General features: G+C 55.5%; 1 protein-coding gene across 2 annotated transcripts in view; it reads right to left on the bottom strand.

Moving 5' to 3' along the window:
- Positions 1–645: 645 nt before the first annotated feature.
- Positions 646–15,898, bottom strand: part of LOC117050373 (microtubule-actin cross-linking factor 1, isoforms 1/2/3/5-like) — a 39,158-nt gene continuing 23,905 nt past the window's right edge. Inside the window, exons 21-39 of one of the 2 annotated variants that reach the window (XM_033156013.1) lie at positions 15,310–15,480; positions 14,284–14,439; positions 13,948–14,154; positions 13,642–13,761; positions 10,597–10,766; positions 9,760–9,919; positions 9,414–9,617; positions 8,368–8,493; positions 7,524–7,667; positions 6,771–6,959; positions 5,862–5,982; positions 5,357–5,526; positions 4,718–4,880; positions 3,698–3,852; positions 3,356–3,430; positions 2,851–2,968; positions 1,490–1,674; positions 1,065–1,218; positions 646–686 (exon numbers count right to left, since the gene is read on the bottom strand). In XM_033156013.1, coding sequence (XP_033011904.1) covers positions 661–686; positions 1,065–1,218; positions 1,490–1,674; positions 2,851–2,968; positions 3,356–3,430; positions 3,698–3,852; positions 4,718–4,880; positions 5,357–5,526; positions 5,862–5,982; positions 6,771–6,959; positions 7,524–7,667; positions 8,368–8,493; positions 9,414–9,617; positions 9,760–9,919; positions 10,597–10,766; positions 13,642–13,761; positions 13,948–14,154; positions 14,284–14,439; positions 15,310–15,480 — 2,814 coding nt within the window. In that variant the 3' untranslated portion in view covers positions 646–660. The remainder of the gene's footprint in view (positions 687–1,064; positions 1,219–1,489; positions 1,675–2,850; positions 2,969–3,355; positions 3,431–3,697; positions 3,853–4,717; positions 4,881–5,356; positions 5,527–5,861; positions 5,983–6,770; positions 6,960–7,523; positions 7,668–8,367; positions 8,494–9,413; positions 9,618–9,759; positions 9,920–10,596; positions 10,767–13,641; positions 13,762–13,947; positions 14,155–14,283; positions 14,440–15,309; positions 15,481–15,898) is intronic. The other variant, XM_033156014.1, reaches the window with a different exon arrangement.

Raw genomic sequence — 15,898 nt, 5'->3', positions numbered from 1 at the left:
GGCATTCAGCCTGGTTAGAGAGCTCCAGGGGAAGAGGGAGGGAGGGAGGGAGGGAGGGAAGGGACCCCCCCCTCAGGGCTGGCAGGAGAAGGGCTTAGCACCACAGGGAGGTGGCCTTCCTCACCCCAAGAACCTGCTGTGGAACCATCCCGGGGGTGCCCACCTGAGCACTGCAGGTGGGCAGAGCAGATGCCAAACATCCCACCTGGGGCAGGGCTGCCCCCCCCCCCGGGACTGAGGTGGGTGCTGAGGAACCGGGTGAGGAGCAGGGAGTGCCAAGGATGAGGCTGTCTGGAGGGGCCAGGCTAAGGGGTGGGGAAGGACTGGGGGAAGCACCCTCCCACAAAGGCATTTGCATATAATTGGGAGGGGGGTCTGGGTGCCTGCTCTGGAGGGCGGATGGGGGTAAAGCAGCTGGGCACTGAAGGAGGGGGGTGGGCATGGGGTGAGGTGGGCTCTGCCACCTGCTCAGCCTCCAGCCTGGCCAAGCAGGTTGATGCTGGCCACCCATTTGCGCCCTCGGGGGGGGGGGGGGTGGCAGAGCTGCTTGGTGGAGGCCTCTGAGCCTGTCTCCCATGGGGGGGGGCCCTGCCCCGACTGGCTCTGGGTGCCACAATGGTCAGGACGGCCGGCCCGTCTTTTCCGCAGAGGCTGCATCCTTCAGGGCGGGGGACCTCCGGGGGGCTCTGAGGAGGAGAGGCAAAGAGGAAACCTCTGTCAGGGACGCTTCCATGGTGCATCGCAAGGGGATAGATTAGATGGCCCTTGGAGACCCCTTCCCAGAAATCCCCCAGGGCAGCTGCAGGCAGGCAGAGGGCAGCCCTTGGCACCCAGCGCTTGGAATGGGAGACTGTGGGAGGGAGGGGGCAGTGCATCCAGGTGTGTGGCAAAATTCAGTTTGTGGAGAGGGAACAGCTGGGTGAGGAGCAAGCGGGTGGGTCAACCTGCCCCACGGGGAGTGGGCCTCCTCTGAGCTACCCCAGGTGATGGGGGCAACTGGGTTGCCCAACAGCTTCCTCTAGTCCAGAGAGAAGACTCTGCCCCCCCCCATCCTCCTTCCTCACCTGGCGGGGGCTCAGCCTCAGGCTCCGCCCCGGCTCCTCCTCCACACTCAGAGGCTCCTCCTCCTCCGGCAAAGGTCATCTCCACCCCGTCCGTCACCAGAGAGCTGCGGGAGTGGAAGCACCGATCCCCGGAGCGTGTCCTGCGCAGGACAGACTACAAGGGGGGAGGGAAGACAGTGAGGACAGGCACTGGGGCAGTCCCTCTTCCCTCTGGGGGTGGCAGGCCCAGGCAGGGGAGCCTTTCCAGGGGAGTGGGGGGGGGACAGCGGCGCCACTCTCTGACTCCCCAGAGCAAAGCACTTCCAGCCTGACAAGGGAGGGAGGGAGGATGCCCCCCCAGTCAGGTGTTTGTGGGGGCAGGCTAGAGGATTTGGTGCAATATTCCCCTCCTCCTCCACCCCACCCTGAGATCCCTCCCCCCTTACCTTCCTGGTGAGGGGGCTGCTGGGGGCTGAGGCACTGCTGTAGAGGCTGAGACTGGAATTGGAGCGGCTGGGGGGAGCCAGCGCCTTGGAGGCGGAGGCTGCGGACTGAGAGCTGCCCCCTTTGCCCCCCGCAGGGTCTGGCGTCAGGTATTTCTCGTTGATCTTGAGGTTCGTCCTTCCCTTCACTGGGAGAGGAGAAAAGGTGAGCACAGGGAGGCTGCCGCTTCCGGGCAAAGGAGGGCAAAGAGGAGCCAGCTGGGTGCTCAGCTGGTCCCCAGCCCCAGCAGGATGAGGAGCACAGCGTACAGGGCGGGCCTGGTTCCTGTACCCAGGGTGCTCCCACATGACACCGCAGTGAGAGGGGCCCAGAGGAAGCACCTTCAACAGGGTGGGGTGCCCACATCGTCCCTGAAAGCTGTTGGGTTCGCAGCCAAATCACAAATGCATGTTTTGGCAGACAAGCCCAGGGTGAGCACACAGAGGATTCTTGGACTTCCTAGAGAGGACCCTCTGTGTGGTCACTTCTTGCCTCCTCTGGGTGGAAATTCTGTAACAAAGGAGATAATCTTTTATACTTCCTGCTGCCTTTGAGTAGACTCTCTCTCCGTCATGCTTCCAAACTGACCAGATGTGTGTCTGGGGGCTCTGGGCACCCACAGCCTATATCAAAGGCAACTTTTGTATTTTGTACCTGAGAAGTTTTCTTTCCTGTATTGTATATGCTGCCTGCATTGAAATGTAAGTAAACCTTTGTTTATCTTACTAAAAAACGTGGTTCATTCTCTGCAACTGAGGTGAAGAGCGGGAGGCCAGGAGACCACAAATAAAAGGGATAAAAAGGGATTGCTTAGTAAGATGCCGAATTTATAAGTGTTTTATGTTGCTAAAAAGGCTTGGCAGCGCCCAGTGTGGTATAGTGGTTAAGAGCGGTAGTCTCGTAATCTGGTGAACCGGGTTCGCGTCTCCGCTCTTCCACATGCAGCTGCTGGGTGACCTTGGGCTAGTCACACTTCTCTGAAGTCTCTCAGCCCCACTCACCTCACAGAGGAAGGGGAAGGAGAATGTGAGCCGCTTTGAGACTCCTTCGGGTAGCGATAAAGCGGGATATCAAATCCAAACTCCACTCCACTCCTACTTTTTGTGTGTCGTCCACACAAATGGATTTACATTTTAATCAACACAATCTGTTTCCCACATACCTCCCCTGCCTCCTGCTGGCCCACAGAGGGAGCAGTGGGAAAAGCAGAGCCCCCTATCCCCCCCCCCCAACTGAGCCTGCCTAAAAGGCCCAGGAGGTGTCCTGGGGCAGCCTCTGCCCATGGAAGAAATGTCCCCCCCCCACGCCACCCCCAGCCCCTCACCTCTGCAAGGGTCGTTCTTCACCAGGAACTCATCCAGGGCGATCCAGCCTCCGCCCACACGCACCATCAGGGTGCTCCGCAGGATGCGGACCATGCGCAGCTGCTGTGACTCCCCAAACTGCAATTGGGGGGAGGGAGCAGTGAGCTAGAGGTGCTAGAGGAGAGAAAGCCCCCTCTCCTTGAAGGAGGGGTTGTGCCTGCCAGGGACACAAGAGACCCCTGGGGGGGGGGTTCCCTTCTGACAAGTGTTCCAGCTTTCTGCCCCACCATATCAACCCCGACCATCTGAGTCCCTCTGCCTGGCTGCTCCCAGGCCTGGCGTGACTTTGCTGAAGGGCTTCCTGGTGGGCGCCAACTCCTCTGGGCGATGGATTGAGCCACAGAACCCCAGGGGCCTTCTAGTCCAGCCCCCTGCAATGCACAGTTAGCCCCTCCTCTCCAGAAGCCTTGCAGGCCCCTGTCCAGGCCGGGTGGGGGGCGAGGGGGCTCCTGGCCAAGCACTTACTCTGTACCGGTTGGCACTGATCTGCTCCACCTGGAAACGCTTCTCACAGTTGCACTGAGCCACCTGCCTGTTCACCTGGAAAACAAATGGAAGCAGTGGGGGGGGGAGGGGGTCTTCTCAGAGAAGGAGGAGGTGAGGGTCAAGGGCTGGCTGGGGGGACAGGCCTAAGGGCAGGCCAAGTGGGGGGGGGTTTGCCTCTGCCTCCCTGGCCGGGGGACACCCAACCACCTGCCCTCTGGTAAGACTCCTCTTTGCAACGTCATCTGACAGTTGCATCTTCATGCTTTTTTGTAACTGAGTGGCGGGTGCTGCTTCCGAGGCCAGTATCTCTCTGGGCCGTACCTCGTCCTGGATCTGGTCCGCATCAGCTGCCCTGCGCAGGATGTCCCGACTGGGGTGCAGAGCACTCACAAACTCGTAGTAGTCAATGAAGCCATCCCTGTTCAGGTCAAAGATGCCGGCCACAGCGCTCATCTCCAGCGGGTTGGTGGGGAATTCTGGCGAGGGAAAGAGAGGGCGGGGCTGGGGGCTGGCCGGGCACTTGGGCCCCACTTGCCACACGGCGAGCCCCACAAACCAGGGAACTGAGCCTGGAATGTGGACGGCGGCACCGGGGGCTAAGGTAGGAGGTGGATCAGAAAGAGCAGCTGCTGCCAGAGAGGAGGGGTCTCCTCTCCACATCCCCCTACTAGTCCTGCCATGTCCCCAAGTGTGCCGAGTTGGGGGTCTGGCAAAGTGAATGGTCCCAAAGCAGCTGGGGGTCAGGAACCAGAGTCAGGTGAAGGTCAGCAATAAAAGCTACCAGTGCAGTTAACTCTTTATTCCAAGGAACCAAAACAGCTGAGGCCCAGTGATGCCAGCAAGTGTTCCCAGTAGGTCTTGCCTCAATAAGGCAGTTGCAAGGACTGAAGGCCCCCGCCTTGCCACAGCTGCCTAAGTCCCCTCCTCTCCAGGGTTTGTTTCAAGGAAGGGGAGACTGTGGCAGCTCTCCTCCTCTGCCCTTTCCATTTCTCTGCATGTTCTGGGAGACCAGCAGGGAGGGGAGCTGGTCGCAGCAGCAGGGAGAGACCGCCTGGACTCTTCAGCAGCCGGTCTCCCCTCTGTCTCCTGCCTCTGAGTCTGGACTGCCCTCTGCCACAGCCTCTTCCTGCTCACTCAACCCTGTTGCCTCTTCAGCTTCCAACGCCGCCTCCTCCTCCCAGTCTGCTCCCTCTGACCAGGCATCGTCGTCCCAACCAATCCCCGGGCTCTGAGCCTTCTTCCCCTCGCACCACTCCTCGGCATCCAGCCAGACCATGACACTGGGGAGGTGTTGCCCCCCACTCCTGCCCCTTCCCGGGCACCTGGCACTGCTGCACTCACTAGAGGAGAGGACGCTCTCGATGAACTCCTGCTGGGTGATGCGCCCATCCTGGTCCCGGTCAATGCCCCGGAAGATGTCCAGGATGCGAGATTTCATCTGGCTAATCCACTGCATGTACCGCTTTCGCCAGACCGAGAAGTCAAAGTGGGCAAACTCCTCCAGCTGAGAGAGAAAGATGGGGTTGCTGGGACGGGGCCAGGCTCCCCCTGCTTCCCAGCCATGCCATGCATCCATGGGAAGGAGGAGGGGGGGGCAGCAGCAGAGGATGGGCCTGGCTGCAGCTGGATCCAGTCCAAAGGGGCCCATCTCACACAGCTCCTGCTTCTTCCCACAGCAACCAACCAGCTTCCCCACACACACCACGAGGGACCCACAAGCAGCTGCCCAACCCAGGTGGGGTCAGGAGGGCGGGAGGTGGAGGCCTCTCACCCCGCAAGGGCTTAAGGTTCAAGGTGCCAGAGGAACTCCCTCATTTCTCCAGGGGTTCAGTCCTGCAGGAGCCCACCTCATTGGAGGGCATCCCTCAGACATCCGTCCTACTCAAGCCCCACCCTTGGCTGCTTCTTTCTCTCCCAGCCACGCAGAGCCGGGACCGTGGGCTCCCCACTGCCCCTCATTCCAGTGCCCCCACCCCTTACCTCTCGCTGGCGCTGCTGGGCATTCTGGAGCCGGTACTGGCGGTCGAGGGCCAAGAGCCACAGCTGCTGCCAGCGCTGCACCAGCTGGGCCAGGAGAGGGCTCTGGGGCGCCAGGTCCTCGAGGGGTACAGGCCGAGCCCTGGGAGAGAGCTTCCTGGCGCTGCGCCGCCCTGCAAGAGAGGAGGAGTGTGCCTGGCTGTGGAGCAGTGGGCAATGGAGGTGCTCAGAAGAGTCCCCACTCAGCCCCCAGCCCAGCCCCCAAATTCTCTTCCTCTCTCTCTTCCGTCACTAGAACTCAGTGGGGACGTCCAGTGGAGCTGAGTGTTGGAAGACTCAGGGCAGGTAAAAGGAAGGACTTATTCACACTGATCAGCGTCAAACTGTGGAACTCCATCCTGCAGGAAGCAGCAATGGTCACTAACGTGGATGCCTTTAAAAGAGCACTGGGCAATTTTGTGGAGGAGGCAGCATGCAAGCCTCTTGGCTTTGAGGGAGGGGCACTTACGGGAAGGCAGCTTGCGGGAGCCAGGGGCGACCCCCCCGGCCTCAGGGGCTGTCTTGCGCTTGCAGCTCTTGGTGACCCTCTCCACATCTGGCTGCTTGTGGGTCAGCTCCTCCATGAACACCTGGGGGGGGGAGAATGAGAGAGGGGAGGGAAAGGGCAGCTGCTCCTCCCTGCAAGGTGGGCCAAGGTGGGGCCACAGGGAAGCTGGTTCCACATGCAGCTGCCTCAGTTCTTTGTGTCTCACTCCTGCAGGAGTGGGGGTGGATGGTGGGAAAATCTACAGTCCAAATGACAATTACGTTTGCTAGATGCGCCTGTAAAGGGCTTAAGACTCACAGAGTTCTTGTATTCCTAGAGAAGACAGGTCTGTGTGACATCACACCCCCTACACTCTGTGGCAGGAAATGGGACAAAGGATTTCTGTCTTTTCTGCTTCCTCTTTGCCTCAGTCTCCCTCTTCCTTCAAGCCAGCGATGTGAGCATGCTCAGAGCCCACGCTCCCTTTTGGAAACTGATTTTGCATTTTGTACCTAAGACGTATTTTACCTGTGTCCTACTTTAAAGTATTTGCTGCCTGCATTGAAATGTAAGTAAACCTTTTTGTTTGTACTAAAATGTGTGGGTCATTCTTCGCAATGGAGACAGAGGGGAAAGGTAGACAGACCACAAATATATTGGGATAAAAGGTATAATCGACTAATTCCTAGCTTCCAGGAAGTGGCAAACGAGTTTTTACTCTGCCAAAAAAGGGCTTCACAGCCTGTTCACTCTCATACTTCTCACCCACACATGGGACAGGAGGTTTAAATTTTGATCTGCTGGTTTAATCATCATTCCATCTCCCTCAGGGATTCCCAGCCAGTGATGCCCACAGGCATCCAAGGCACAAAGTCAAGGTGGGCTAGTTACCCCGTGCTGGGCGCTGAGCTCCTCCAGCTGCTCCGCATCTTCTGGGAGGGGCTCCTCGTCCCGCAGGCTCAAGGCCTCCTCAGCGGCCGTGATCCAGTCCATGAGCCGCGCCACTTCCTCCCGCTCCGTGGCCAGAGAGGCCGCCTGCACCTGCAGCCGCTCCTCCTGCTGCTGGGCCCAGCTCAGCACCTGCAGGACACAGAGGGGCTGGCGCCAGGGGGTTACAGGGCAGGAGAGGTCTCCCTGCTCCTCTTGCCAGGAGGGGGACTGGCACTCAGCCTGGGCCTGCCTCCCTTAGCCTCACCTCTTCTCCCCTGCTGGTCCCACAAGAGTAGGAGGTGGCACAGCTCAAGCCAGGCCCCCTTTTAGGGAGGTTTTGAAGAGACACCCCTGCCCCTCCAACAGCTGGGACTGGTTGCATGTCCGTAGCACCAAGGCTGAGTGTGGAGGCTGCCATCCCTCCTCTACCCTTATCTCATTCAATCATTCATTGCTTTTGTCTCCCACCTTTTTCTCCCAGGAGCAGAAGGTGAAATACATGGTTCTCCCACCCCACCCCACATTTAATCCCCACAATGGCCCTGTGAGGTTGGTAAGGGTGAGAGAGGTATGAATTGTCCCCCAAGGTCACACCCAGTGACAGCTTAATGACCAAGTGGGAGAATTTGAACCCTGGTCTCTCCCAGGTCCTAGTCTGACATCACATTGGCTGGCACACCCCATCTGCCCTCGCCCTGCATGCGCCACCCTCACCTCCTCATAGCGACTCCTGGCGACGGTGACCCACGACCGGATGGTGATGACAGAGTCCGGGTGGGAGGTGCTGAGAATCTCATCCCCCAGGGAGCTGATGCACTCCAGCTGCAGTTGCTGACACTGGAGGCTCTGCCTCAGATCCTGCAAGCGGAGTGGAGGGGCACTCAGCGCCATCTAGCCAGGGGGTGGATGCACAGGCTCCTCCTCTGGGCACGGTGGGCCTGTTTCTGTGGGAGGCTCTGGAGCCAAATCACAGATTGAATAATGGCTGGATAGTCACAAACAGGGAACTCTATGCTGTCAACTCCTCTAAGCCTTTGTAGTGGGAAGGAGAACAATGGAAACTTCATCTTTGCTTCCTCCTGTCACTACACGTTCTTTTTCCTACCCGCAACGGGGGAAGACGTTTCTTTGCTCTCTCCATTTTGAACCAGACTAGTTTTTTGTTGCATTTAAGGATTATTGCCTGCCACATTTTCATCACTGTATTTGTAGAATCCTGGCAAGACTTTGATGTGAGTAAATGCAATTTCTTATTTATTAAACAGTCTGAGATTTCTTCGTTAAGAGGGAAACATAAAACAGGGAGAAAATAATCCAAATCTGCCTAAAGCATCCTTGGGTAACATAATTGTTCTAGAAGGTTATGCGGCCTTGTCCCAACAGCTTCTAGAGATAAACTGTGCACGGATAGTGCTGAAATAGATGTTGGCTTTCTCAAGAGGAAGGATTATTAGTAATAAATATCCCCTCCTATTCATCTAATTCCATCCAACAATCTCAAGGCCCAAGGAAAAGGGGTGGGGAAGGGGCTGCCTTCCCTCCCCCAAAGGCTGCCCACCTGGAGCTGGCTCTGGCACTCCTGCACAGCGGCCTCCTCTGACGGGAGGGCACCAAACTTGATGGACTTCTCCAGCTCAGTCAGGCAGCCCAGGAAGGAGTTCACTAGGGCATGGAACTCCTCGGCCTGGAAGGAACAAGAGGTTGGTGTCACAGCGGGGAGACCCATCTGGGCAGGGCTGGTGCAACCCACTCCTCCAGCCCCACCCAGCCACCATGCCTGCATGGTTTGTATCACTGCCAGAGGAGTGGGTGTCCCAGCAAAGGCAAGGGTGCATGGGGGTAGGTAGAGAAGCAACTGGGGAGCCATTGGGAGCAGCCAGAATGGTGACTGGCAGGGAAGGGTTCAGGGCGCTTTCCTTCCCCCCACTTTCCCAAAAGATCCAGGCCTGACCAGGGGGAGGACCCTGATGCTGCAGCTTCCTCCAGTCCCCCTCCAACAGTGGTTCCTCCCAAGCACTTTACATCCTGAGGGTCCTGAGCACCAATTCTCCCACAAAACCAATGTCCAGTTCATTCTCAACTGTAGCTTTGTTTTTCTCAAATTTCTGTGACAGCGTTTCTGCTTTATTTTGCCAACGAAAAACTCTTATCTGCCATGCAAGTGCCTACCAGCCTCTGAGACTCTGAGGATCCTGGCCCTCCCTGAGCTTTCAGCCATGGCTGGTCTGAATCAGGGGCCGGCCAGAGAGTGATTGGGCTGCTTGAGCAAGACTGAGCCCCAGGGAGGCAGAGACATCGCCTTACCCAGAATCCATTGCCAGGTCCCACAACGCCAAGCACTCCTCCCCCCCCCCCGCTCTTGAAAGGTGGCTAAGGGAGAGCAGCTCAGAGCAAACAGCCCACACCCTCCAGAGTAAGGGGGCTTGGTGTGGGCCCAGGTAACCTGCTCCTGACCTTGGGGAACAACCCAGCCCACGCCAAGCAGCCTGGGCCTGAGAGGAGAGACAGCAACCCAGGACCCACTTTGCCCATCTCCCGCCCACCTGCCATGGCTTCATGGCTCACCAAGGCCCCCCCTTGCCCCCCTCAGCTCGCCCCACTTGCCTGCCGCAGGGCAGCCTCCAGCCGGTCCTGCTTGGAGACGGAGAGCTGGCAGACGAGCTCCCAGCGGTGGCTGAGCTCTTCCACCTGGCTCTGGAGCCACTGGGAGTCTCCGGCGCCACCACTGCCGCCGCGCATCAGGTCCCGCAGGGAGCGCCTCAGCGCCTTGATGCAACTGGCTCTCTGGCCCAGCTCCTTCTGGAAGACCTGTGGGGGGAGGATGGGGCAGGCACATCCAGCAGCTGCACGCCCCAGGACACTGCAAGCCCACCACCCCACCAAGGGGGTCTAGGCACACCTGTGCCCCCAGCCCAAAGTGGATCAACTCCGCTGCAGACCCCCCACAGACCTTGTGCTTGTCCATGAGGGCACTGACCAGGTCCCTGTCCCCACCCACAGGGGTCTCCTCAGCCAGCTGGGGCTCAGCCCGGTACAGCCAGTCCATGAGGGTCTGCAGAGCATCTGTGAAGCGGCCTGAGAAGAGCAGACCTTCCTCCAGCTTGCGCTGCCTGAAAGAGAGAAAGGCGGCCCAAGGTCAAGGGGCCAGTGGGAAGGGGGTGGGCGGGGGGAGGCCCCCCTCACTGCTTTCCATGCAGAAGGCATCGGGTTTGATTTTCAAAGGGAGCAGCTCCACGTAGGGCTTGGAGAGACCCCAGCCTCAAAACCTGGAGAGCTATGGCGGCCTGCCAGCGCCAACCATACTGAGCTAGATGAACCAGTAATCTAACATGGGAGGTTTGATCAGCAGCCAAATCACAAATGCATGATGGCTGGAGATTCACAAAAAGGGGACTGTATGATGTCATAGCCTCTAAAGTTTGTGGTGGGAGAGGGAACAACAGAAAATTTAATCTTCCTGTCACAGCTCACTCTTCTTCTTACCTGCGATGGGGTAGGATGTCAGTAAGCTCTCCACCTCAGTGTACACATTTTGAATTGGACTGTGGACTTTTGTAACATAAGGATGATTGCTTGCCTGATTTTCATCACAGAATGCGTTGAACCCTGGCAAGACTTTTGATGTGAGTAAACCTTGTGTTTTCTTGTTTACTAAACCGTGTGATAGTGATTTCTTTGTTCAGAGGGAAACATAAAACAAGGAGAAGATAATCCAAGTCTGCCTAAAGCATCCTTGGACATCCAAATTGTTCCAAAGCCCCACCTCCGCACCCAACTGCACACCCACCTCTCAGCCGCCCGGCCACAGATGGCCTCCCACCGGCCCCTCAGCTCCCCCAGCATCTCCTCCAGGGTTTGGGTGTCGTCAGGCAGCAGGGCCTTCTCCCGGAGGAGGCGCCCACTCCGCAAGGTGGCCTCATAGACCGGGCGCTTGGCACGCAGTCCCTTCTGGAACTCCTGCAGGGTGGGGCAAGAGAGGGCAAAGGGCCCAGTCAGGAGAGCAGGGAGGGGCACAGAGCACACCCCTCCACGGAAAAGACCCCTTGTTGCTCCTGGAAATGCCAGTGGGAAGGAGAGTAGCTTCACGAGTGCACTCCTACGAGGTAGGCCACAACTGCTCCCAAGGACCGTTGGGGCCCAAGGTGGGTTTTGACATGAGTCGGGCCAGGCTCCCTTCCCGCTCCTGACTAGGCCTGGGCGATGTATCACTACAGACTGGGATGGTGGCTTCACTCAGCGGTGTATCTTGGGTGAAAGTGCCACCGCTCGATTCCCTCCAGTGGCTGCTGGTGGCAGAGGGCGCAATTCGGGTCAGTCGGGAGAAACCTCGGCTGCGAGGTTTCTCCATCGCTGTGGGGGAAGGGGGAGTCGCAACTGCGCTGCAACCCCCCAGAAAAACTCCAGGAAGGGCATCCTGGAGACGTGGGATCCGGCGGGCACCCAGTGCGCCTCCCCTACTCTCCGGTAAGCCCTAGTAAGGGCTGCCGAGAGCGAGCGGGGTAGAAGGCACGGGTGCTGTGGATCAAGCACTACCCCCGCAGCGAGATGTAGCAGCTGCTGACAGAAGGAGCGCTCAATTTCTCCAGAATTTGGACTGTATTTCGACTTTGTAAGTACTAATTTACTAAAAAGGATAAAGAACAATTAGGCTTGGGAAGGGACTTAAAAATGGAGGTCGGTCCCTGACAGTTGAAACAGAAAGAACAGTGCAACATTGTATCCGAGGCTGTTGTTAAAGTGTAAAAACAAAGAAGACTTCTGAAACTGTTCCCTCAAAAAAAAGGGGGGGTGGATTTTGGATTTATCTGGATTGAAATCTGTCTTTGAAAAAGCATTACTCTTTCTCTCCAGAGGTCTTGAAAGGTTTGGCAAGAACAAAGCAAAAATGGCTGCGGATGCAGCAAAATACAATTGTTTCAACTATAAAGTTGTTTTTTGACCTTGAATATGACTAAGGGAAAATGGTCGGTGGATTTTCAGGAAAAGACTTTGGAACTTTTGCAACAGATGGTAGAGAATGTGGAGCAGATGAAACAGGCTGTGAGATTTCCGAATTTAACTTTGCAGAACTGTGGACTGGAGATAAATATTGAAAGTATGGATGTGACAATACCAGTACTAATTGAGGACGAGAAAGTGGAAGAGGAAAAACCAGCCAGAGACTCCCTGCTAAAGAATGTTGATGTTGATGTTGATCCAAAAGGAATGTTTCAAAAAGAGGAAGATGATGGAAATGAAATAGACAATGGAAGCTTTATATTTCAGAAGAAAGAAGAAGAAGAAGAAGAAGAAGAAGAAGAAGAAGAAGAAGAAGAAGAAGAGTTTGGATTTGATATCCCGCTTTTCACTACCCTAAGGAGTCTCAAAGCGGCTAACATTCTCCTTTCCCTTCCTCCCCCACAACAAACACTCTGTGAGGTGAGTGGGGCTGAGAGACTTCAGAGAAGTGTGACTAGCCCAAGGTCACCCAGCAGCTGCATGTGGAGGAGCGGAGATGCGAACCCGGTTCCCCAGATTACGAGTCTGCCGCTCTTAACCACTACACCAAAGAAAAGAGGTGCAACCACTTTGGTTCATACTCTGTTATGAGAATGCCATGTGGAAGATTATTTTGCAAGAGACAAGATGAAAACAGAAGACAGCATGTTTTAACTTTTGGGTCCAGGTTTTTGGGAGGGTTAGAGTGGGTTAAAAAGGACATGTTTTTGATATTGTTCTCTCTATATGGTTTAGACGGCCGGACTTGGATGCTGGTGTAATGGAGAAATGTTAAGAATTATTAGCCAAAAATTTTGAGACCGGAGGGAGGGAAGAGGGTAGAAAAAAGAAAAATTTAGGTTTATAAAATTAGTTTGAATAGGAAAATTTGATAAGGGTTTTAGAAAGGTTCAGAAGTATTTAGAGGCTGAGGTTGAGTAAAAATTATTAGGAATTAAGTTTGATGTATGATTTTGTTTAAAAAGATAAGGGAAAAAATTATTGTGATGTAAAATTAGAATTGACTATGAATTTGAAAAACTGGTAATTAGGTTTGTTTATGAAATCAACAGGGCGGGATCTGAGGAAGTCAATCGACAATGAAATTGAGAAATGCAAGAATGTTTGGCCTAGGAGAAGGGCCAGGCTTAAGCAATGATTTCCTATATTTTAATTTGTTAAATTTGAAATGTATTAATATGTGCTCCTGTGAGAGGAGGGTTTGGATAATTGCTCCCTTTGGTGGGAGAGGGGGGAGTATGGAAAAATTTAACTGTCATGAAATGTGCTTAAAATTGTAAAAATCAATAAATTTTTGATAAAAAACAAAAAACAAATGCCTGATCCAGCAGACAATTATTGCGCTCTTGGTGTGGGGCAGCCATGATGCACAATGGGCACCCTGACCTAAATTTTGTGGCCACCCAGGTGGGGAGGAAGGGGAGAGGCAATGAGCGTCCGGCTGGGCAGCGAAGGGGGGGCAGCCCAACACCTGGGGGATCAAGCAGAGCTGGGGGGGGGGGCACAGCGATATGAGTGTGACTCGAAAGTGAGCCAAAAAGTCACAAAAAGGGGCAGAAGGTGGCAGGATGGGGGTAGAATAAGGTGTTTTCAGGCTTTTCCAATAATACTAAAAAATGGGTGTTCCAATTATATGAGATTTCATGCAAGTTCACAATGACCCAGAATGCAACCCCAGCACAGACGGCGAGCTGCCAGTAGTTGTGATTCCTGCATTGCAGGGGGTTGGACTAGATGACCCTTAGGGGTCGCTCCCAACTCTGTGATCAGGAAGATCCAGAGAAGCCTCCAAGACACACACACACACACACACACACACACACACACCGCTTACTTTGTGTTCCTCCAGGAGGCTCTTGATCTCTTCCTGGCTCAAGGCAGCATTGCTGGTCTCCTCCAGGTCAGGCTCCACCTCATCCAGCCAGTCCAGGAGCAGCTGCCAAGACTCGCTGAACTGAAGGCCAGAGCGGGGGGAGGGGGCTACGGTCAAGTCCCCCTCATGCACACACCCTCAGGAGCCCACCCTCCCACCCGCCTGCATCTCAGCAGCGTCAGGGCTGTGGCTTTTCCCCATGTGCCCACAACCGCCCCCCACACGAGAGAGGAGGCTCCCCAAAGGGCCCCCCCCCCCCCACCATACCTGCTTGGTGCGCTTGCGTGCCTCCTCTAGCTGGCCCCCCCTCTCGCCCACATGCTGTGCCACCTTGGCCAGCCGTTCCTTGGCGGTCAGCACCAGGCTGTGGATGAGGCCGCAGTCCTGCTTCCGGCTGAAGTCCTTCATGCGCCTGCCAACTGCCTCCAGGCCAGCCAGCTTCTCGCTCTGCGCCTGGGTCTCCTTGGCCAGGGCCTGCGGGAGGGAGAGGGGGAAAGTGGGGCAGCTGAGGCCCTTCGCCCAGAGGAGATGGTGCAGGTGCCTCCCACCCGGACTGCCCGCCACGGGGTCTCAGGCCACCGCAGCTGGGCAGCTCCAGCTCACCTTCTGCTCCTGGATTTGGCTGGTGACGGTTTCCAGGACATAGCTGGGTGGGGGCAGCCCCACCAGGGCCTCTTCTGTCCTCCCCACCCACTGCAGCAGCTCCTGGGCCGTGGAGTGGAACTCGGTGCTGACCGTCAGCCCTTCGCTGAGCTGCTCCTGGGGGCGAGGATTAGTTGCTTTCCGTAAGTTCTGCTCGACTCTATACTTTTACATGGTTTTTTGTGTATTGTGGCTTGCCGCTATCTACCTTAGGGATGGTGCGCCGTAGCTGTTGAGAGCGGGTTTCTGTTTAATTATTATTTGCTGCTATTTGGGGGAGTGAATGTAATTGTGTTCTAATGGATGCTGAATGTTACTTTATTTGATATACACTGTTTATTTTAAAGCCACATTTTTTATTATGACTTTCTTGCATTGGATCAGATTGTTACAGGACAAGTGATCTTTGTTGCATATTTTGTTGTTTTTTTCAGCTGGTAAACTGCCTCGTGTGTAGCAATGTATTATTTATCAAATTTCTATGCCACGCTTCAACCGAGGGTCACAGGGCAGTTTGCAATACAAAAACACAAAAATGCAACTACAGCAACAAACAAAAACAATACCCCGCCCGCAGTTCAAAAGGCCACAGACTGTTCAGTTAGAGACAGGCATGGGAGACTAGGAATGTTTTTGCCTGGCACCTAAAGATAGGCAATGAAGGTGCCAGGCGAGCCTCCCTGGGAGAGCATCCCACACGCGGGGGGCCACTGCCAAAAAGGCCCCTTCTCATGCTGCCACCCTCCAGACCTCAAGCAGAGGAACACACAAAGAGGGGCCTCAAAATGATGACTGCAGGGTCAGGATTGGCTCATGTGGGAAGAGGTGGTCCTTGAGGAACTGCGGTCTTGAGCCACTTAAAGCTTTAGAGGTCAAAACCAGCAAACTGAATTTGGTCCAATTTGAAAGGCAGCATACAAATTAAAAGAGGGTTGCAATGAAATCCAGGAGCCGACCAGCCCTGGGCCTCATCCCAGCACTACTCACCTTCCGCTCCTGCACCAGGCTGGCAACGCTGACCCACTTCTGCTCTAGGATGCTCAGGCTGTGCTCCATGCTGGAAGCCCGTGGAGGGTGGCTAGTGGCCAGCAGGCGCTGGAGCTGCTCCCGGACACTGTGGTATGTCTGCTGCTTGGACTCCATCTCTCGGCACAACTCCTGCCAGAAGGGAAGGGCAGATGTGAGGGGCTGGGCATGGGGGTGTGGGGTTGAGTATCTGCGGTGGCTCCTTTGCCTTCCTTCTGTCTCGGTGATTCAGGTGAAGCAGGAAGGAGGTGTCAAGTCTGGGTGGGGACTAAAAGGCCTTGCAAAGATGCTGCCAGTTAGTGCTGGCAGAAGTGAGCTGGATGGATCAGCAACCTGACTTTGCAGGAGGTATGAGGGTCCCCAAACACACACAGCCTATGTAGAAGCCAACTTTTGTATTATGAACCTAATAAGTTTTCTTATGCTGCCTGCATTGAAATGTAAGTAAACCTTTTTTGTCTATCTGACTAAAACATGTAATTCATTCTCTGCAACAGGGGTTAGGAGGAAGAGCAGGGCAGGAGACCACAAGTAAAAGGGATAAAAAGGT

The sequence above is a fragment of the Lacerta agilis genome, chromosome 7 (genome assembly GCF_009819535.1).
Source record: "Lacerta agilis isolate rLacAgi1 chromosome 7, rLacAgi1.pri, whole genome shotgun sequence".
NCBI classification, from domain to species: domain Eukaryota; kingdom Metazoa; phylum Chordata; class Lepidosauria; order Squamata; family Lacertidae; genus Lacerta; species Lacerta agilis.
This window is presented reverse-complemented; position numbering and strand designations above follow the sequence as displayed.